At 44.8% G+C, this 23,117-nt stretch overlaps 1 protein-coding gene across 1 annotated transcript in view; it reads left to right on the top strand.

Annotated features, from left to right (window-relative positions):
• CUTA (cutA divalent cation tolerance homolog) overlaps nt 1-23,117 on the top strand; it is a 935,617-nt gene that overhangs the window by 474,146 nt on the left and 438,354 nt on the right. Inside the window, exon 5 of the mRNA XM_044083523.1 lies at nt 18,561-18,606. Within this exon, the coding sequence (XP_043939458.1) occupies nt 18,561-18,606 (46 nt within the window). The remainder of the gene's footprint in view (nt 1-18,560; nt 18,607-23,117) is intronic.

Below are 23,117 nucleotides of genomic sequence, written 5' to 3'. Positions count from 1 at the left end.
TCCTTCCTTCCTTATGAGTTTGGTAGACTGAGTTCTACTAATGACTTTGTGGGTTTGTTTATATATATATATATATATATATATATATATATATATATATATATATATATATATATGTATATATATATGTATATATATATATATATATATATATATATATATATATGTATATATGTGTATATATATATATATATATATATATATATATATATATATATATATATTTATATTACACATACACTGCATATACATATGTGTATATACATATATATACATATACATATATACATATACATATATAGATATACATATAGGTTCATAGGTTCATAGTTTCATACTAGGCTATCTGCCATAGGGCATTTATAAGCCTAGCCAGAGTGTGTGTGGCTTTCACCACCCCTTAGGATGAGAATACTATACCCATTAATTTGCTGTGCCTCTGTCCAGCAGTGATACAGAGATGATTCCCGGGGTAAACCTACGATCTCCCATCCACTCGTCAAGATTTCTCTTGAACAGAGTCAGTGAGGGGCTCTGCCTCACATGGACTGGGATTCTGTTCCATAGTGTAGGGAGTCTCTGGGTGATGAATCTGTCCCTCCAGCACGTCCTTTTTATATCCGTGTTGAGGTTTAAGTCTCTTGCTCTCGTGGCTCTGGTGGATTTGGATTTTTTGAGGTGGAGCATGTCTATTAATTCCAGGTTGGACATGGCCTTGTATGTCAGGCACAGATCACCTCTGTGCAGACGGTATGTGACTGAATAGAGCTGGAGTTTCTTCAGTCGGGCATCGTATGACATATGTTTGAGCCCCTTTATCCTTTTGGTGAGGAACTTTTGGGGTCTTTCCAACTGCTGCAGGTGTCGGGTAAGGTACATTCCGAATGGGGCGTTGTACTCAATCATTGGTCTGATAAGTGAAGAGTACAGGGGTACAATGACCTCTCCTGATCTGGATGTGAATCCCTTCATGATCAGTTGGGCAATGTAGAAGGTCTTCCTAACCACTTTGGCAATGTGAGTGTCAAAAGAGAGGTTACTGTCAACTTGGGTCCCCAGGTCCCTGATAACTTCTTCCGTGTTTAATGGATTACCACCTATGTGGTAATTAGGGGTTACCTTGTTTTTCCCAAAGGGTATTACTATACATTTTTTGGCATTTAGCTTAAGGCCATGGCTCTGGCACCAGTTATCCATTTCTATGAGACCTTTCTGGAGGATGTCTGTGTCTGATGGAGTGTCAATTATGGTGCCCAGTTTGCAGTCATCTGCAAATTTTGTCAACCACAATCCCCCTATGTTTGCCTGCACTTCAGAAAAATAAATGCCGAACAAGAGAGGGCCCAGGACTGAGCCCTGTGGGACACCGCTCGTGACCGGCTTAGAGTCTGACATGGCACCAGCAACTCTAACCCTGTGTGTTCTGTCCTTGAGCCAGTTTGCAACCCATCTTGTGACATATGGGTTTACATCTAAGCTGGTGAGCTTTTCTATGATGCCCGAGTGGGGTATTGTGTCGAACGCTTTTGCTAGGTCAAGGTAGGCTGTGTGTACTGCCTTACCCTCATCAATGGCCTTAGTGACTGTTTCGAAAAAGTCGACCAAGTTCAAGAGGCAGGATCTGCCCTTGACAAAGCCAAATTGGGTAGGATCCAGTGTCTGTAGGTCCCCAATGTCTTTATGAGTTCCATTATGATCCTCTCCATAGCTTTGCAGACAAGGCTCGTCAAGCTTATGGGGCGGTAATTTCCAGGGTCCGTAGAAGCACCGCCTTTGTGGAGTGGGACCACAGTTGCCGTACGCCATTCTTTGGGTACGTATCCTGTAGTAAGGCTAAGATTAAACAGCAGCCTTATGTGTGGGTTTAGTTCCTCATTGAGTTCGTGTAGCGCACATCCGGGGACACCGTCCGGTCCCATTGATGCTGTGTTTTTTGCTTTAGAGAGAGCAGCTCTCACCTGGGCATCTGAGATGTTTGGGAGGCTAGACTCTGGTGGGATAGATATTTCTCCTTTTGGGGAGGGAGGAGAAATTTGCACTGAACCTGTCTGCCAGTATGTTGGCAATGTCTGTGGGTTCAGTGATTTTTTTATCATTTTGGACTAATTCTGAGCATATCTGGGAGTTTCCACCCAGGTTTCTAACATAGCTAAAGAAGGCTTTATGATTGTCTTTTGTGTCATTAGCGATTTTTCTCTCAAAGTTGGCCTTGGATGATTTTATGAGTGATCGTAGTTTTTTGCTAGTATTGATCAGAGATGCCTTCCCATTTAAGGATTTTGCTCTGTCATGTAGTAGCTTTCTCCTCTTGTTGTAGAGTTTGTTTAGGGCTGGAGTCCACCAGACTGGGCGCCTGCCTTTGGTGGAAAGGGTCTTGATTTTATTAGGGATTGCTTGATCCATACATTCCTGGAGGTGCTCGTAGAAGGCATTTGTAAGGGTTTCAGCAGCGTGGGTTGTGGTTTCCACTGGCTCGGGGGCCTTGAAGGATACCACTCCAGTCTTAAGAAGTGTGAAGTTTGCTTTTGAGAAGTTCTTCACTGTGGTCTTTTTTGCTGGGGGTGGGGGCGGGATGTGGATCTCCAGTGAGATTAATTTATGGTCTGATCTCACCAATGAGGGATATACTTCGGTGTGGAGCATTTTGTCCCCATGTTTGTGATGATCAGGTCTAGTATATTTTCTCCTCTTGTGGGAATGGTGACTAGTTGTTCCATAGCATTTGAGTTTATGAACTCAAGGAACCTTTGGGCTAGGGTGTTGGGGCTTGAGTAATGTTCCCAGTCTATGTTTGGGTAGTTGAAGTCACCCAATATGATGGTGTTTGGAGAGACATTTATACTCTCCAGTGTCTTCAGGAAGGCTGTGTGGGTTTCCTGAGTTTGAGAAGGTGGTCTGTAGCATGTTACAAACTGTAGGGCAGTTTTACCTATGGTTAATTGCACCTGGATGGTCTCCGATGCTTCGGCGTTGCCACTAACCTGGAGGTGTGGGTATCCTTTATGAATATGGATACTGCCCCTCCTTTTGTGGTTCGGTCCGGATTTTGGGGCCGGAACGCATGATATGAGGTATAACCTGATAGTGCTGGGGTGCTCTCAGGAGCCTTGAACCAGGTTTCAGTCACAGCACAAACATCGATGTTCTCCATACTGAGGAGGGCTTCGAGGGCGTGCATCTTGAGGTTTAGACTTCTGGCATTGAGCAGTATTACCCTTAGTTTTCTCCATTTTTGCTTTCTAGGGCAGTAGGTTTATCATTTGAGCCTTGCCTAAAAAGGCACTATGGGGGTGGCAAGAGCCTTTGCCAATATCCGGAAGCCCAGGGGTGACAGGTGCAAGCCGTCCCTTGCGAAGCAGCGTGGCTTGTCAAGCATGTCATCCCAGGCAGACAGACATTGGATCCCCTTAGAATGACACCAGTAATTAAGCCAATTATTAAAGCTGATCATTTTGTCTCTGTATTGTGGCATCATTCTTGGTGAGGGTAGGATACTGCTCAGGGTCAGGGTCATACCGGCCTGGGCTACATAATCTGAGAGCTCTTCTATGTCTCTTTTCATGTAGTCCAGGGAGGTACGTCTCAGGTCCTTCACACCGGCATGGACAATGACCGAGTCATACTTGTACTTGCTGTGGAGTGACCTGAGTGCTTGTGTTATGTGGCAGATTCTAGCGCCTGACAGGCAGCTAACTGTGATCTTTTCCTTGTTCAGTCTGGTGAGAGGGACGTCAGTGTGTCTGACTATGGAGTCACCTATAACAAGCGTGTCTGGCATTGTGTTTGGCCTTAAGGGCTGTGACTGTTTAGCACACTGACTTTGAGAACTATGTGTTGCATGTCTTATGTCTTGAGGTGGCAGTTGCTTGGGTGTCTGCTTTGGAGGCCTCTGTAGTTTTGGTAGATTTTTGATCAGTGCCTCGGAGTATGTCTTTGTGTGTTTGTGTTTGTTTTGCAGTTGTGATAGTTCTATGTGAAACTGGGCTTGTCGTGCGTGGTTTCCTTCTCCTCCTGTCTGGTCTTGCCAGTCCTGAGTTGAGAGAGCTCAGCCTCCAGTTTGGCTATATAGTTGCATCTCTCACATGTATTTGTGTTTTGTGGGAGAAGGAGTGGGTTGTCTGTGTACATGAGGCAATTGTAACATTGCCTCAAGATGCCCAGATTCACCAGCTGAACAGGAGAGGACGCTAGCAACTGACCCTTCGACATGCTAGAAAAAGTGAAAAAGTTTGCTGTGTAACTGAGTCAGAAGGGATCTATAGGGAAATGGGTATTCAAGGGGATTCTAGGCTAATGTAGTACTTTGTTTAGTATACAAGTACTTTACCTATATAAAAATGCTTTAGGAGCAAGTGCTGAGCTATTGAGATAGAGAATAGGCTGTTTAGATTGCAAGTAGAGAAGTTCTAAGGGAAAAATTGAAGAGCAGACTTTACGGAGCCAGAAATAGTTTAACCGGCTGCCCGATGGTGCTCTATGGGCAACTACGCTAAATCACAAAAGCGCTAAAGTGGGCTTTATAGCAGGGGGTTGAAAAGACCTAGGAATTGACACAAAATGGCCAATAGACTACAAGTTTCTGGCTGGAACCACTGCTCTAGGGACAAATAGGCTGCTCAGTGCTCCCCACTCCCACTGGTGAACAAAGAAGCTTCCCTTTATCCAAATAAGGATATGGAATAGCACAGGAACCAAGCCAAAGCCCAGAGATCAGCAAACTCTGAAGACTGGACTATTCTAGTTCAGTAAGGAGGGTGGCCTAATGGTTAAGGTGTTTGCCTTACAAACACAAGGTACAGGGTTTGAGTCTTACAAGGTATAATTGGCTAGGCTTAAAATGGCTTGCAAGGGCAGTTAGCCTAGTACGAACCTATGAACCTAAAACAAGATTTTTTTTTTGTTTGTTTTTTGTTTTTTTCTTTTTTTGCAGAAAACAGAAGAAAAACAGACAGTAAATGCTATCAATGCTTTTAAACGGCTAGCGCACTTGAGTGTGTTAGCCTACAAGTAAAATTAAGCAACAAATAACTTTTTTAAAAGTGCAAAACAGTTAATCAACACAAAAAACAGTTTAAATATGAATGTAGAAACAGGCGAAAAAGCAGTCGCTAAGCAGTAAATAATCAAAAAGCCAGAAAAAAATACTTAAATCAGGAAAAAGTCACTCTTTTGCTCTCTGCTGCTTGTAGAACTCTGCAGTACACCACGAGGAGCTGTGCTGAGTTGAATACAAGCGAAAAAGCACGTGTGTGTGTGTGTGTGTGTGTGTGTGTGTGTGTGTGTGTGTGTGTGTGTGTGTGTATATATATATATATATATATATATATATGTGTGTGTGTGTGTGTGTGTGTATATATATATATATATATATATATATATATATATATATATGTATAATATGTATGCATGCCTATAGTTTATATATTTGCATATTGTAGTCTAGTGTTATGGGTGATCACAAATGAGATCTGGGTAACTTCTGCTAGGCATGATGGGATAGGGCCTAGCCTTGAGCCAGTGGAAGCTCTTGAGCTTTAGAATACGGCCGAGTCAGAGGCGAGGATCGGCTCCGAACCCAACCATGAAGAAGGAGGGCGAGATCAAGAACAACAGACATGGAACGTTATGGTGAGTCCATAACTTCTTTTTATTTTAAGAGGGTTATTAAAGATGTCATTTTCTGAGAGCTTAGAAGAGAGTCAGAGTACAGCTAAAAAGCTTCACCTCATTCTAAGCATGAGAAGTGATCAAAGAGGTCTTCTTCATCTTCTGACCACTCTGGACCCTCTTCCAAAATCTCAAAAATGACCTCATTGGCTCTGAAACCTGTCTGGCCCGAAAAGCCCTCTACCTTGACTTCTCTTTCCTTCTGAACCGAGGGTAGTATTAGTCTCGGAGCTGGTCCCCTGTCCTTGAGCCGGTATCTTCTACTTTGAGATCTCCCATACTTCAGAGTTCAAAATCTCCTGCCCCCTCTTTTCGGTCCTCCAGGAGTTTTTCAAATGAGGACATGAATTGTGTGGTGCAGAGACTTTTGAGCACATCGGCACTACTTAAATTATTGTCGGAACCAACCTAGCAGGCTTCGGAGCCAAGTGGTCCTGTCGCCTCTCTTTCGATTCCTCCTTTGTCCCACCTCAGGGCCTTTGAGCCGGAATGCATGGAACTGGTAGTTGTGGAACCGTTGGAACAGAGACTTGTCTCAGGATCTTCGGCTCCAAGTTCTGCTCAGATTTCCTTGGTGCTATCTGAAGTTGAGGAGTCTAGGAGCTGACATTCCCCGGTCAGGTCCAGGGGGGTGGATAGTCTGATCGGACAGTTGTCTGATCCGACTTTGACTCTTGGGGCCTTGGCACGGGTCAGCTCAGCTCCTACATCTGCTTCGGAGCCAACCATCTTGGCTCCGGGGAGGCCCTCTGGTTCTTAGGAGCCGGAGGCTTCCTCGGGCCGTGGGCAGGGGGCTTTCGAAGCGATGAGGAAAGTGCTGTCCCCACGAGCAGCTCCACTTACAGATCCTGTCATTCCTCCCCAGAAAGCAGTGGTGTCTGTTTCCGCACAACCGATTCCACACAGGCATGGAGACCCAAAGCCTCAGGATCCCCCACTGGGTGAACCCATCTCTTCCGAAACCTCTCCAGAAGGCCCTTCTAAAGAGGCTCCTCTTAAGAGATTGTGTAAGAGGAAGCATCTGGACTCCCAGGAGGAGTCTGTCACATCAGACACCGATCTCGATGAGTCCGAAGGGTCCCCATGGTCACCCTCAGAGGATGTCTCCTTTGCAGATATCCTAGAAATCCTTAAACAGAGAGGCGGCTGGAAGCCCATCACCCCTTCTGATGAGAAGTCTGTGTACCTGAAGGCTTTTGGGTCTCCTTTTTGCTACTTACGTGTCTCCGCCTTTCGATTAACTTATGGGGTTAGTTTGTCGAAAGGCATGGGAGTCTCCAGATACAGTGGAGCCCATCACCCAGAGGCCAAACACGTTCATTACTTCCCCTAAAGATAAGACCTTCCTTACTTAAGGTGTCCCGGTAGATGTGATGGTGGTGACGATGGCCACCAAAAAGGCATTGTCTGAAACGTCCACTTCTGTCCATCTGCTGAACAACCTTATCCTTACAAATTCACATCCAAAAAATTAATTTCTTGCTTACCAAGATCATGAGTAGGTTTTAAATGATCAGTGGTATTATTAATATAGGGCAAAAAATTACCAAGCATTTTTTCTGTTCCTTTCCATAATATAAAAGTATCATCCAGGTATTGCAAGGTGAGAAAAGCATTCAAATCAAAAATTCATAGAAAATTGACTCATTCAAATTCTTTTTTTGCATTTTACCAGTTCACATCCTATAGGAAATAAAAAGGCAGTGGTAAAAGGACAATTTGTCCGGGCCGCAAGAATGGTAACTCTGTGTTGATTTTAGTAAGCAATGTGGGTTGCTTAAAAATATGTTCATCGAGAGAGGGTATCCAGCAAGTATGTTGGAAGATATATAATGACGTGCGAACAAAAAGGGAGAATGGACATTTTTAACCCCATTCTTAGCTACCATGGAGAGAACCATCAGATAAGGAGTAAACAAGTGCAATACGACTGCTTAGTTGCATTTATAACAACATTTAGTACGCATTTCTATGACGTAAAAGCTATCATGATAAAGAATTGGGCAGTCATTAATGATGCAAAAATCAGAGAAAAAGTAGGGGAAGAATTAAAGATGGTGGCAAGAAGAGGCAAAAACCTTAACAACTTAAGAGCATTGTAAAAAACCTACTAATAACTTGCACATGGGTATAAGTAAGTGTGGAATGTGCAATTACTGCAGTTTTTTATCCCAAGGTCAATGTGTTGCGAACAAAACTAGAAAATTTAATTATAATACAAAAATGGTAGTTTATGTTGCCATATGCCAATTATGTCCGAAATATTATATAGGAAAAATAACTGGAAGTTTGAAAGAGAGAATATATGAGCATATTTATGCAATCAGAAAAGGCATTTTAACAAATACATTAACAAAGCATATAATGTAGTTAAAGATCATCTGTTCAAGTTTTGTGTAATGCAGCAGATTAAAGAACAGGATGGGGCGGACCTTGGCGTATTCAGCTGAAAAAGGCTGAATTGGTTTTGCAGCTGCAACTACCTTCATGTGTATGGCCAGGATTAAATGATTACTGCAGTATTAATAGTATACTTAAGTTAAAGGCATTGGCTAGGTTGCCACTGTCTTTTGGCTTTTCCCGGTTAGGGGTCGCCACAGCGGAACTCCGGTCCACTAATGATTGGCAGTAGATTTTGACGAACACAGAGGTGCCAGCTCTACGTTCAACCTTCAACAAAGGTACACCCATTTACACATGTCTTTCGAATGCCCACCCAACCGCGGGGAGGACATGCAGACTCCACACAGAAGGCACTCCCCGCACTCCAGCGGAGAATCGAACAGGAGAACCTCTTACTGTGAGGCAACAACGCTACCGCTGCATTGGCTAGGTAGTAAGTCAAAAAGTAGGAAAGTGAATAAGCAAGGAATTATTAATAATAAATAAAAAAGAGAATATTATTCATAATATTTTCAGTTTAGGTATTGGTTAGCAGGTTTATATTCATATTGCGTCTTTTCAAGAGTATATAGCAATCACTATTTTATTAATTATTGGGTCTCTTAAAAAATGCATTGCTAGTATGATGGATGTAGTAAGTTTTTCATTTAATCTTTGAATATTTGTGTGTGTGTGTGTGTATATATATATATATATATATATATATATATATATATATATATCAAGATTTGTTTGCAATATATTCATTCATGGAGCATGTTGGCTTAGATGATTGGATACTGTATCAGTATTTTAGCAAGAAGTTTTTATACGAGTCATATGTTTTTATAAAAAAGCACTTAATGTCACCTTCCTGTTTGAAAAGGAAATGACGCCATTTTAAGTATATAAGAAGGACGTTTTTTAGTTTTTGTTTGTTGTCTGATGAAGTTTGCTGTTTGAGACGAATGAAAAGTGCTTAACAGTAAATAAAGAAGCCATTCTATAGCCATCATCGTTATTTATTTGGTTTCATTCATATAGTTTGTGCTCTCTTTGGTTCGTTTACAATCCATTTGGACGCAGACATGGAGCTGCCTACTCACATGTCCTCTGAGGCTATGCGTACTTCTGTTATAGATGTAGAGGGGGAACCACGGCTGATTATATTTGAAGGGCCTGGGGGGATTCACCAACTTTTTAGTTAGAGAGTAAGTGGATGGTACCTTCAGTGACTCTAGGTTGGGGTCTCACTTTCGCAGATTTATCAAGGCAGATGTTCCTTTAAAAAAGAAACAGAAAACCAAATGTTTGGTTAAGGTCCTTCTCAAAGAATGGCATGATTTTACTCAAGGGCTGTTTAATGCCCTCATGACTCTGAAACTCCTTCAGGGATTGTCTGTCCTTGTTGCTGCTGTTGCTCCTCACTGGTCATCCACCCCATCTAAAAGACCCAAGTATTCTGATTCTTCTGATGAGGGGTTGGACTCTGAAGAATTCTTAGCATATTCCTCATAAATACACTCCTTTAGTTTTGGGGTCTGATGAAGAGAAGATTATTTATCCCCCGACTCTGCTTTTGAGGAATTATCCTTTTGGAGATGGTGATGTTCTTCAGTATTACTCTTGCAATATTCGTTACACTAGGGATCTCTTACCTGGGACAGCCTGACATCCGGCCAGTATACCAAAGCCTTGGGTTGTAACAGGGACATCCTACATCACACACATGCTTCCCTGCGCATGGTGAAGGGCCTAAAGGTGACATATGAACATACCATCTAGTCCGACTGCCAGCTTTGATTGGCCTGAATGCTCTTTCATCTGCTGGTTGGCAAGCCATTTTCAGATAAGTGCCTCACTGGGGGTTTTCTTTTTATTTTACTTTTCCTGGTTGTTGGTTTACATGTCATTTAGAAAGGGGAAATGCCGGTGTGGGAGACTGATTCCCCATAAGGACGGTCACGAGCAGTGTTTTGCTTGGGTGCTTCTCATGACTAAACTTCTTGTTCTGGCAGTTATCTGTCCCAAAAAGTTTGCATAGTCATCTCTGCTCTTTGGCTATTTACCCAGAGAACAAGCATCTTAAATTGTTGACTCAGGGTACTATGGTGAAAGAGTCTTGACCTTAGGGTCAGTCATCCGTGAAGATGAAGACCAAGAAAGTTCAGTCAGATTCTTCTGCTGTACCACCTCCACCAGATGTCTCTCTCTCTCTCTCTCTCTCTTTCTCGAGGCTGGTGAAAGCCTGGAGGACTTCTGTTTTTTTCAGTTGGATTTCTCTTCTGCGACCACTTCAGAGGCTGGCTTCTTGCATGTCCCTGGAGGTTCCATAGACATCCATTTTGGATGTTCGGGTGGAACCGTGGCTGATTTATTTCCGAAGGGCCTAGGGGTGTTCTGCAAATCCTTGTTAGGGAAGAGATTTCCAGTGTGCTTGTTTGAGTGTAGGCAGGGGTTCGAGTCATCTAAAATTTAAGCGTGACATCCCTTCAAAAAAGAACCATTTTCATGTCCATTTTCAGCAGAGGCCCGGGGAGAAAAGCTCCAAGATAGTAATACACATTGAACATTTAGTAAATGCTAGTTTCAAGCAGATTACAGTCATAAGCAATACCAGCATTTAGCACATATAATACTAACTTATTATAAAACACTTTACAAAACATAACATTATTTTCAAAGTTATATATACATAAACGTTCAGGTTTAAGACACATTGAGCAGCAGTCATACAGTTAACCCTTCCTGAAATGGTGTGGTAGAAAAAAGTTAGTAGTAGTTGAAGGTAAGGCACCGAAGTAATAGAGAGGTCACTAGTCGGGGTTAGTGCAAGGACAATAACCAATGAGTTTTGAAGTATTTCTTGAGTTTGTTTTTGAATAGAGTTAGTGAAGGTTCTAGGGTAAAGTCAGCTGGGAGCCTGTTCCATGTTTTTCCAACAGAGTTGGCAAACAGAGAGTCCCCAGCTGAATAGATGAATTTGTATGTTTGAACTAGGAGTCTAGTGGATGATCGCAGTGGCCGGGTGCTGGTGTAGGGGCTGATATTTTTTAGTGCAGGTGTATTTTCTGGTTGGTAAAGGACTTTGTTACATATGACAGATATACATGTGTATATAAAATGTGTGATGTTAAGTTGTCAATCTCGCCTTCATTCTTGCTGGATGGGTTCGGAGCCGATCCTCGGCTCCGACTCGGCACTTGCTTTAGCTTGAGAACTCCTTTTACCAGCTCGAGGCAACCCTATATCCCATGATGCAAGGCGGAACTACCTCAGATCTCGTTTGCCGCTTAGCGAAAGAGGTCTCCTTTGCCAGCTGAGGTAAGTGATTTTCTTGTTAAAATCAGAAAAGCTTAGTTAGGGTTTTATTTTCCCCTTGTATTCATAGTATAGTCTGTAGTGAATTACAGCCCACCCTATTCCCTTGTTTTTCAAACTTTATAACCTTTTTATAACCTTTAGTGTAAAGTTTTAGTTAGGCCTAAAACCCCTTTGGTTAATCCCTTCCTGTGTGTTGTGTGTAGGGGATTAATTTTGTGTGTTTGTTGGGGTTTGTGTGTGTTACTTCCTCCTAGGCTATGTCTAGGGAAGGCAAGGTCTCAGGCTTCAAGAAGTGTGACTCGTGCTGTCAGAAAATGTCTCTGACAGACGGTCACAATTCTTGTGTTTATTGCCTGGGGCCTTTGCACCTGCAGGACTCCTGTGCTTTGTGTCACTCCTTTAGCCAGAGAGTCCTGCAGGAAAGGAGGAATAAGCTTATCCTCCGTGGCTTACTTAAGCCAGAAGGTTCTCCCTCTAAAGCAGGGTCTGGGAAACCTTCTAAGCCACCGAAGGCTCAGGCTTCAGTATCCAAGCCTCCTCCGGTGGCTCCGCTCCGTCGGGCCGAGATCGGCTCGGCTGGAACCGATGTATCTACCATAAAGTAGTGGGTTCGCACCGGCTGGTTCCGATACCTTGTCTACTGTGGCCTTGTCGGCTCGGCTGGAGCTGACACCTTATCCAACATCGGGCCGAAACCTCGGCTCCATCTGGAGTTCAGGGACTTCGGCTCCGATGGCTTCGTCCCGAAGAGATCTCGGTCCCCGTTACTGAGTATCCACTCGGCTCTGGGGTCTCCTCTTTTGTCAGGCGGAGCCATCGGAGCCGATCTTCGAGATCTTCCAGGCTGTCTGACCACGACTTGGAGAGGGTGGTAAGCAGGCTGTTGAAGTCTCAGGCACTGGCCCAAATGCTCCATAGCCCGTCTCAACAGACTTGGCTATAGCCTCACCCCTTGAACTTCCTCCTCCGACTCCACACCAGAGTTCGGAGCCGGAGCTTCGGGACAGTGACTGTTTTGGTGCCGGAGCCGATACATCCTTCGGCTCCGTCGTCCTCGGCTCCGATCTCCTCCTTGAGGCCTTCCTTGGAGGGATCCGGTCGTCGAGTTTCCATTGTCGGCTCGAGGGGCTAGTGGCATCGGACCCTTGTCCGACCCGCTCTCCTCTCGGGCTTCGGCTTTGGTAAGCTCGGCGCCGACATCGCCTCGAGCCTTCCCTCTCATTGGAGCCGGGAATTCCTGTTTCCTCTGAGCGGGATATTCCGGCCTCCCGGGAGGGGAGCCTTTGAGGTGATGAGTGTCCTGGCCTCTGAGCCTGGTCAGCGGTCCATCCCTCTAGCTCCTCCCTCATCAGTGCCTGCAGACGCCTCTTGCCTGCCTCTTGCTCTCAGGCCCAGGGATCCATCGCCCCAGGTTTCCCCATTGGGAATTTCCTCCTCTTCCGAGGTTTCTCCTGATCCTGCAGGGGAACCCCTCGAAGAGGGCGGTAAGAGGAAACACACAGACTCCCTGAGTCTACTACATCTGATACCGACTTAGATGAGTCGGAGGGTTCCCACGGTCCCCTCTGAAGATGTCTCCTTTTCAGACATCCTTGAGCTCCTCAAACAGAGGGGGAATTGGCGCTCCATTGACCCCTCCGAGGATGAGTCGGTATACCTGGAGGCTTTTGGATCCCGACCCTCCACCTCCTGGGTGTCTCCGCCTTTCGACCCACTTATGCAGGTAGTGGCTCGGAAGGCGTGGGCGGCTCCAGATTCTGCGGAACCTGTCCCCAGGAGACCATCCAAATTCATCACGGCCCCTTCGGACAAACAGTTCCTTTCCAAGGGTGTCTCTGTGGATGCTATGGTGGTGGCGGCCACTAAGAAGGAACTGGCGGATCCTTCAGTACCTGTCCATCCTCCTAACAAGGATTCTAGGACCATGGACAGGTATGGAAAGCGGATGTTTTCTTCAGCGACCTTTGCTATGCGTTCGCTGAATTATCTTTGTCACTTCACCAGGCTTCAACGAGATATTCTCAAGGAACTGGGTGAAGTAGTCCAGGATCCTTCTGCTGCTGGGGCTCAAGAAAAGATTGCCTCGCAGCTTGCAATCCTGAATTCCATATCTAACTCCTTCTTGCGGCTCATATCCTATGCAGCCGATGGAGCGAGCAGGGCCGCAGGCACAGGAGTTGCTCTTAGACGCCAAGCCTGGATGCGGCTTTGTAATTTTGCGAACCCCTTTAAGGCGTCCTTCACTAATACCCCCTTTGATGGTTCGGCTTTGTTCGGACCTCAGGTGAAGGATACCTTGACCAGGTGTGAGCAGGACGGTAAGACTCTTTCTGCTGTTGGAGTCCAATTTTCCACTCCTTCTAGACCATATCCCAAGGGTCAGAAGGGGAAGATGTGGTTCCGTAAAGCCCAAGGAGCTACACCGGACGACGTGGTCAGTTTACCCCAGAGGCAGAGGGGTAACAATAATAGACGCCGCCCTAGAGGCAGGGGGGGGTCCTCAGAACCAGGGCAACAGGGAGTCTCTTCCTGAGAAGCCCTTTCAGCATCCCTGAGGTGTTGCCCGACTGTCCACCCTTGAAGGCAGTCGGGAAGGATTTCACTGTACCCAGTAGCCTGGCAATCCCTATCACAAGAGATGTGGGTACAGTCGATCATATCCGAGGGTTACAAAATCCCCTTCAAAGGTTTCCGTACCTCTACAATCCCTTCCAGACATCTCACCCGGTCAAAGGGATTTGGCAGAACAGGAGGTTTCAAAGCTCCTAGAAAAAGAACCGTCCAGACTGTGCCGGCAGACCAGGTAGGATCCGGCGTCTACTCGAGATTCTTTTGGTCCCCAAAAGGACGGGAGACTGGAGACCAATATTAGACCTGAGCAATCTAAACAGATTTGTCAAGAAGGCAAGATTCCGGATGGTCACGCTTCAGTCCATTCTGCCCTTTCTGGGCAAGGACAACTGGATGTGCTCTATAGACCTTCAGGATGCGTACTATCACATAAAGATTCACAGACGCTCCAGAAGGTTTCTCCGCTTCGGCTAGGGACCAGTCATTACCAATTCAGAGCACTGCCCTTTGGCCTCACTTCAGCCCCAGAGTGTTTACCAAATGCATGGCAGTGGTCACAGCTCATCTGAGACATCAAGGATTCCAGGTGTTTCCCTACTTGGACGACTGGCTCCTCTCTGCCACCACCAAGTGTCAGCTTCTTCAGTCCAGAGACTACACTCTACAGCTTTGCAGGAGTTTGGGGATTTCAGTAAATTTCGAAAAATCTTCTCTGCTGCCTTGCCAATCTATCACCTTTATAGGCGCAGAATTAAACACCATCAAAATGTTAGCCAGACTAACAGATCAAAGAATTCTGGACATCCAAAAATTCGTTCGGATTCTATTGCAAAGCAACAAGATCAAAGCCAGATTTATACTGAAGGTTCTAGGTCTTATGGCTGCGGCCATTGTTCTTCTACCACTGGCTCGTTTCCACATGCGTCTTCTGCAGTGGATGCTATTCACGCAGTGGTCGTACCACAGTCTCCCGATGAGGCACGAAATCTTAGTCACACAGTCGTGCAGAGCTCATCTGAACTGGTGGATATCTTCCCCTCTTCTTCATCAGGGCTGACCCTTTATTCCCCCTCCTCCAGTTGCCACAGTCACTACGGATGCCTCTCTGATCGGGTGGGGAGTGCATTATCAGGGCAGGATGGTCCACGGGACGTGGCAACCCATAGAATACCATCTGCACATAAATGTCCTGGAGATGAGAGCAGTGCTTTTAACGTTGCAAGCCCTCAACGACTTTCTTCCCAAGGGGACTATTGCAGTACAAACGGACAACATGTCCGTGGTCTGGTACATCAACAAACAGGGCGGGACCAGGTCCTATCTGTTATGTCGAGAAGCTCTCAGACTTTGGCAATGGGCGATCTCTTCTCAGCGGTTTCTGATAGCAACGCACATCCCCAGCAGGTCCAACCTATTGGCGGACAAGCTGAGCAGATCCATTCTGATGCCTCACGAGTGGTCTCTCAATCAATCTGTAGTGGATCAGATATTTCTGAAGTGGGGCACTCCTTGTTGCGATCTTTTTGCTACTCCTCAAAACAACAAGTGCCCGATTTTTCACTCTCTTTCCCTTCCAGGCCAACCTCTGAGAGACTCTCTAACCCAGGATTGGCCCGGGGACTTCTGTGCTTTTCCTCCCTTTCCTTGATTCCACAAGTCATTCAGAAAGCCACCGTTTTGAGGGCCAAGTTGATCCTCATTGCCCCATATTGGCCTCGACAAATTTGGTTTCCGTCTCTGCATCGTCACCTTCTGGTGCAGCCCTGGCATCTGGACCCAGTTCCGGATCTCTTGATCCACCAGTCGGGTCAGCAGCACCGGGCCATTCATTCTCTCAACCTCACTGCTTGGTTGCTCCACTTCCTTCCATAGCCAGGCTACCGATGATTTCTGACTCAGTCAGAGACATTTTAGTGTCTTCTTTGAAGTCGTCCACTAGGACTGTTTATGCTAGCAAGTGGCGACGTTTTTCTATTTGGGCAAATTCCAAAAAAATTGATCCCTTTACTGCTCCTGTACATTCTGTTTTAGATTTCCTGGCGGAGGTTTTTCATTCAGGATCCTCGTCATGTACAGTCAAAGTACAACTGGCTGCTATTTCCAAGTATCATGTTGGCTTGCATGACAATAACATTATGTCTCATAGATTATGCAAGGCCTTTCTGAGAGGAGTTTTTCTCCTAAAACCACCTATAAAGCATCCTCCTCCGCAATGGGATCTAAACTTAATGTTGGCATCCTTGATACTACCTCCCTTCGAACCGTCTGCTTCATGTTCTTTGAAGTTATTGACCTGGAAAACTATTTTTACTGGCTGTCACTTCTGCAAGAAGGGTTTCCGAGATTCAAGCTCTCTGCATTCGTTTCCCTTATTTGGTTTTTCATAAGGACAGGGTATCATTAAGAACTAACCCTTCCTTTCTCCCCAAAGTCGTGTCTCAAACCAATATTAACCAATCTATAGATCTACCAGTATTTTTCCCAAACTATTCCGACAGAGCTGAACAGAAACTGCATTTTTTGGATGTCCATCGTCAGCTCAGGTACTATTTGCATAGAACTAAACAATTCAGAAAATCGGACCAGTTATTTGTCTCCTATGCAGAAAACAGGATAGGTCTTCCAGTTTCTAAAGTGACCTTATCCAGATGGTTGACTTCCACCATTTCCTATGTGTACTCTCTCAGAGGCAAACAGCTATCTTCTAAACCAAAAGCACACTCAACCAGGAGTCTATCCACTTCTGCAGCCTTTCAGGATAGACTACCCATTGATACCATTTGTGCAGCAGCTACTTGGGCCACGCCTCATACCTTTGTCTCTCATTACAAGTTGGACTTGGCCTCCAGAGATAGGGCCAGTTTTGGTTCCACAGTTCTCAAGAGTCTGTTCCATTGAGCCACCCGGGATACAGGTGCTAGGGCGGTCCCATCCAGCAAGAATGAAGGCGAGATTGACAACTTAACATTTAGAAGTTATGTACCTACCATAACGTTCCATGTTAGTTGTCTTCTCGCCTTCTTTCTTAAGCCCTCCCTCCTTCCCCCTGGCCTGGACAGATCTTGAAGAGTTCCTATTAGGTTGTTTTCCTCCTGAGCCTTCATATGAGGACTTCTATTAGGAACTTGTGTTCCTAATTATGTTAGGATAGTCTTTAGCAGGGTAGGTTAGCTATCAAACGAGATCTGAGGTAGTTCCGCCTTGCATCATGGGATATAGGGTTGCCTCGAGCTGGTAAAAGGAGTTCTCAAGCTAAAGCAAGTGCCGAGGATCGGCTCCGAACCCATCCAGCAAGAAAGAAGGCGAGAGAAGACAACTAACATGGAACGTTATGGTAGGTACATAACTTCTAATTATACAATGTATGCGGTGTGTATGTATGTGTATATACATACCCACACACACATTTTGTGTGTGTGTATAATGTTACAATATTATACACAGCCATTTTGAAACATTTTTATACTATTTCATGAGGGCCTAAGCAAGGCTGTGATTTTGAATCCTGCCTTAAGTAGGTGGAATAGTTTGTATGAAAGAAGAAAGCCTGGGGCTGAAATTCAGCACCTGGTGTACCATCGTTTTGTGACGTTATCTTGACCTGTACAAAAACCTACTTTCGCCTGGGGAAAATGGAGAGGAATAGCTTGCATAAAATTAGAACGGACAGCTGATTTTTGGGCATCCATGCCACTGTATGGATGTATGCAGGTGTAAGGTTGCTTATTTGTACCCTACTGTTTCTTGCTTGATGGTACACATTCAGACTGGCTATATTTTTTACGTTGGATTCAGAGCTGTTTGGTCTGCGAACACCTATCTAATGTTTATTGCAGATTTGACAAGCAAATGTTGCACTTGAAACTCACTCCCGTGATGCATCAGTCTTTTGTTTGTGGTAGGAGTGGCCAGGGCCTGTGAGATGGCTTCTGCGCCACAGCATCCTGAATACCTGTTTCTCCAGTGAAGTGCTAAAGACATAACAGTGGTGTCATACGACCATTGAGCTGCTTTAGCTGTCTTGAGCGCCTACCATACAAGATCAGAGAGCAAGCTGAGAAGGTCCTTTGTGCGTGGAACCCTTAAATATAGATATTCTATTGGGGGGGGGTGCAGAGAGGTTATTTTATAATGGGGTGATTTCTAAATCCTTCCTGTGGGGAGGGGGGCAGTACAGTGAAGTAAATGTTCAGTCTTCCCAGAATGTCTCCATTCTTGTCATGCCTGCTTACTGTGCTGGTAGACTCTTCTGTGATCTAATCTTCTGCAAGAGTGCCTTTTGACAGTGATGAAGCATTGGCAATAAGAGCATTGAATGCATTGTGTATATGTTCACAACTTGCTGATATGTATGCCAATGGGTTTATTACCTCTCTTCTGACCTGCTCTTGTTAAGTTAGTTTAATGTAAACAAGTTTTGATGACTTACAAACATAATAAATTGCACAGGATATCACCACACATGATGCCGACCACAAAGGGAAATACCAAGTAGTACTGTTTCCCTGTTTTACATTACCAGATTCCTAAGACCTTCACTGTTTAACTTAATATGCGATTGCAGTATGTCGTACTGGTATAAAAATAATGTGCTTTCTTTCTCCTGTCTCTCCTAGGTATGAGTGGAAAGGAAAAATTGAAGAGGATGTTGAAGTTTTGCTGGTAAGTTTATTTGCTATACTTCACAAGTGTGCACAGTTGGACTAAAGCACATGCAGCTAAGCAGCATAACACACACAAACCTTGGATCACAAGTCGTACACGGCGTAACTTGGAACCGTCTTGAAAGATAGACAAATGTGGAAGGGGTCAGATCAGTTGTATGTAGTATCACAAGGATTGGGATCTTTATGTGGAAAACAGAATGTTGTGGGGATAGAACTGGAGGGGTGATTACCTGAAATATGTTTATTCTCCCACTCCTCTTTTGTTTTACACTGAATTTCATTTACATTTGCATACTATATGATGATGTCATTGTGGTTTATTTGGGGTGGAGACATTAATGTGCTTTTTAATACTTTAGATGTGATGGTGTCCACTTCATTTCATTAACCTGTGGGTATCTGGTCCGATCCTCGGAACCGACCGGATGCCTTTTTCCAGCTTGAGCTTCCTGACTTGAGCTCCTCCCCCTATCCATAACACCCTGCTCCTCCAGACTACCTCAGATCTCATTTGCTGTGCTTCAAGTTAACATTGAGTTCCGTTTGGTCTTGAGTTTCTCCTCATTAGAGTGGGTGTAAGTCTATATAAGTTTTTCTTTTCCCCTACCTAGTATTCTTTAATTTGGTAATTTTATTGATAGCTTTTCTGCATAGTTTCCGCATTTCCTTCTTTCCTATTTAAGGGGGGGGGGGGACTTCCTTCTCTTTCTTCTTTGTGGTGTCAGTATATCTGATCAAAAACCTTTAGGGTTTAAAAAATGCACTTCTTGTGGATGGAAGATCCCTCTATCTGACACCCACAGGGAGTGCATTTATTGTTTGGGACCTAACCATTTTGAGGCCCCTTGCGATATCTATAGGGCTTTCCATCCTCGGGCTTTGGCAGATAGGAGGAGCAAACTGGTGTTAAAAAGTTTGCTCCCTCCTTCCTCAATCTCTAGGATGCCTTCTACTTCATGGGCTCAACCCCCTCTTAAAAGGTCCAGGGAATCACGGAAGACCAGGAGACCTCCTCCCACATGGTCATCATCTTTTTAACCGCCAAGTAAAAAGGCAAAATCATCAGAACCAACTCTGAGCTCTGTTGCTACTGCTTCTCCTCTGCCCCGGTCATCTTAAGTTGTCCTGGGGCCGAATGGTGCTCCTATGATGTCGGCTTCTATAGTTTCAGTGCCTGGGTCAGTGCTGATAGGACATTTGCAAGATCTCCATCTGGTTCCCCCCAGAGATCCATTAGACTTACATCCACAACTACTTCTGGGTCGGTCTTCCCAAAGCCTAACTTTCAAGGACGTCGGTAAGCTCATGAGGCAATTTCTCAAGACACAAATCCAGATGGGGCTTGTGTCCATTCTGTCCACATCTAGATCAGTGAGAGTTTCCCCTGTTCTAGCCAGTAATTCCTTCTCCAATCCAACCTTAAGTTTCTGAGTCGTCAGCTCCATTGGATGTTCGTGTTTCACTGTTGCAGTCATCATATTTGGGTTATCTGCCTGCAGGTAGCCCTCAGCCGGCCTGAATACCAGAGTCTTGGGATTTCTGCGTCGGATGCTGTTGCTTCTTCCATGACGTCAGGTCATCAGGGGTATAAGACATGCAGCCGACGCCATTACATCAGCTTTTCTTGCCGTGCAGTGTCCGAAGCAGAAGCAGTTCACAAGTGCCGGTCAGCCGCCTCCTGAAATTTTCGTTTTACGAGTTTCAGACCTTGGGGGTCTTTTTTTCTTGCTCTAACCCATCAGAAAAAGTTAGTAATTGTCTTGCCTGTGGAAAGCAAATACCTCACAGAGATTTTCATTCTTACTGCGTCACCTGTTTAGGCCCAGACCACGACATTCCTCGCCATCAGTTTTGTGCCTTGTTCAATGCCCAAACTATTCGTCGTTGGGCTATTTTTGTCATTAAATTATGTAGCTCTCATTCTCCGTATTCCGAAATGGCTTTGATAATCCATCCAATTAACGATCTTCTGAAAAAAATGTAAGGATAAAGACAGAGACAGACCGCATAGGTCCAAAACTGCCGATGAGGCTTCCGTTAAGCTAGTCGCCGGTACTCAGTGAGGCACTTTTGCAGCCCCTGATACCCACTTCTACAGATTTGCAGGCTTCTACTGAGACCCATTCGGATTCCGGTATGCCGCGAGATGCTTCTTCGACTATGGAACCTACGGATGTCTCTACCTTGGATGGGTCTGGAGCCACTGTGCAGGCACCAGCTTCTGAGGGTGTATTCAGGCCTTCCGATTTTCATATTAAACCAATGACTTAATTTCAAACCAAAAATACCGAATTTCTCAGGCCCAGAGTTAGCACTACACCTAGGAAATCAACCAAAGCACATTCTCAGGCCCACATGCCTCAGAAACAAATGCTTAGAATGGCTGAAGATCTTTTAACTTTAATTAGGGGAAGTCAGCCTTCCCCCTCAAAAAAGACCAAGAACTGATTTTTCCTTCTGATTCTTCAGATCATGAGATTGTTGCCTCTGATTCTCCTGATTACCAGGATATACCCTTATCTACCTATGAGGATTCTGATGCAGAGGATTCCATTCCCTCTGCTTCCCCACCAGAAGATTTTTCTTTTGGTGAAACCCTGCATACCCTTAGAGAGCATTTCCGCTGGGAGTGCCAGGACTACCCACAGTCCAAAAAGAGACTCGGAATTTTTAAACTTGCCTCAGCACAGGCCTCTAGCTATCCCTCCTGTTCTGGAAATTGTAGATGATGTCTTCTTGTAATCCAGCCTTACCCCCCCCCCCCCCGATACTTTGCCTCCAGCTCCCAGGAAACCTGACCGGTATTAGAGTACCTGACAACCACAAATTCCTTTTTAAGAATCCTACTGTGGATCCAGAGACCATTTCCCAGGGACCTAAAGGCATTAAGGCTACAACAGCCAAAAACCCTACCCCTTCGGATAGGGACTCTAGGGCTTTAGACAGATGGGGTAAGAAGGTATACATCTCTGCTACTCTTGCCATCAGGGCTTTAAATTGCCAGTTTCATATGTTAAAGTATCAGCAGCATATTATGGAGATAATTAAACAGAAAATTATGTTGATTCCTGATAGTGCAGAACATAAAGATTTACAAGAGTTAATGCATTCTGCTAACCAATTTGGAAAGCATACTTTGCAATGTGGTTTTGATGCCTTAGAAGCATCCAACAGGGCTGCTGTCACTGGGTCTGTTCTTAGAAGGCATGCTTGACTTAAGGAGCAAATCTTGCCAGACCATGTCAAAGCAAAATTACAAGATGCACCATTAAACCAAGAACGCCTGTTTGGCAGTAAAGCAGGAGAAGTCCTCAAAAAGATGTAGGAAAAAGCCAAATCTATGCAAACTGTTAAAGATTTCCTAAAGGTACAGCCACCTAGATTCAGTAGGCATTGACCTTCTAAAAACTGGTCCTTTCCAGTCCCTCCCAGACCTTCTCAGTCTAAGCCCAGGGGCAGCAGTCCACTAAGATTACAGTCTCTATGTATGCACATATCTAAGCAATGGAGTACTCCCACCTCTAAAACAGGGAGTAGTAAGCCACCTTCCTTTGGTAAAATCTCGCAATGACTTATCCTTAACTCTTGCAAGCCTTGCCCAAGTACTTGCACCCTTAGAAGGAAAACTCGCCCTGCATGCACAAAACTGGCAGTACATCACCCAGGACAGATGGGTCTTGGACATTGTGTCCCAGGGATACAGATTCTACTTCCAAGCCCAAGCGGATGGCCAACCCCCCCCCCCCACCCAAATCAGTGGGCAGAGGCCCAAAAGCAAGTACTTTCTCTTCTCAGTATCAAGGCTATTCAACCTGTCCCAGCAGAGCAAAAGGGAGAAGGTTTTTACTCCAGACTGTTTCTGGTACCCAGAAAAAGAAAACTCTTGACAGCCTATCCTGGATCTGTCTATTCTCAACACCTTCCTGGTGGTTCCAAGGTTCAAAATGCTTACTCTCCAACAGCTGCTTCTTATGCTAGCCAAGGACTCCTGGCTAGCTACCCTGGACTTAAAATAAGCTTATCTGCATATCCCCATAAGGGAATTTTGCAGGAAATGTCTGCGTTTCAGGGCAGGCTGTATGCACTATCAGTTCTCTGCACTTCCCTTTGGCTTATCCAAATGCCTAGCTCCAGCCATTGCATATTGCAGGCAGAGAACAATTCAAATTTACCCATACTTGGATGATTGCCTGTTTCAGGCAGACAGTCAGGAATTGCTACTCTAGCACCTGACATTTGTAAAGAGACTTATAACTTCACTGGGGTACACAATCAACGAAAATAAATCACATCTGGTACCCAACCAACAGATTGTATTCCTGGGAGTAAGCTTAAACACAATTTCCCAGATGGCATTTCTCAGTCCAGAAAAACAAATTTATTTGACAAACTACTTCAGTCTACTGGTCACCAAAACCAAGCTATCTGCAAGAAAAGTACTGCAAGCCCTAGGGTTCATGGCCTCTTGCATTCTACTAATTCCATATGCAAGACTGCATATGAGGA

The sequence above is a fragment of the Protopterus annectens genome, chromosome 9.part0, assembly GCF_019279795.1.
Source record: "Protopterus annectens isolate FY-2018-M chromosome 9.part0, PAN1.0, whole genome shotgun sequence".
Classification (NCBI taxonomy): domain Eukaryota; kingdom Metazoa; phylum Chordata; order Ceratodontiformes; family Protopteridae; genus Protopterus; species Protopterus annectens.
Note: the sequence above shows the minus strand (reverse complement) of the source record. Positions and strands in the feature narration are given on the sequence as shown.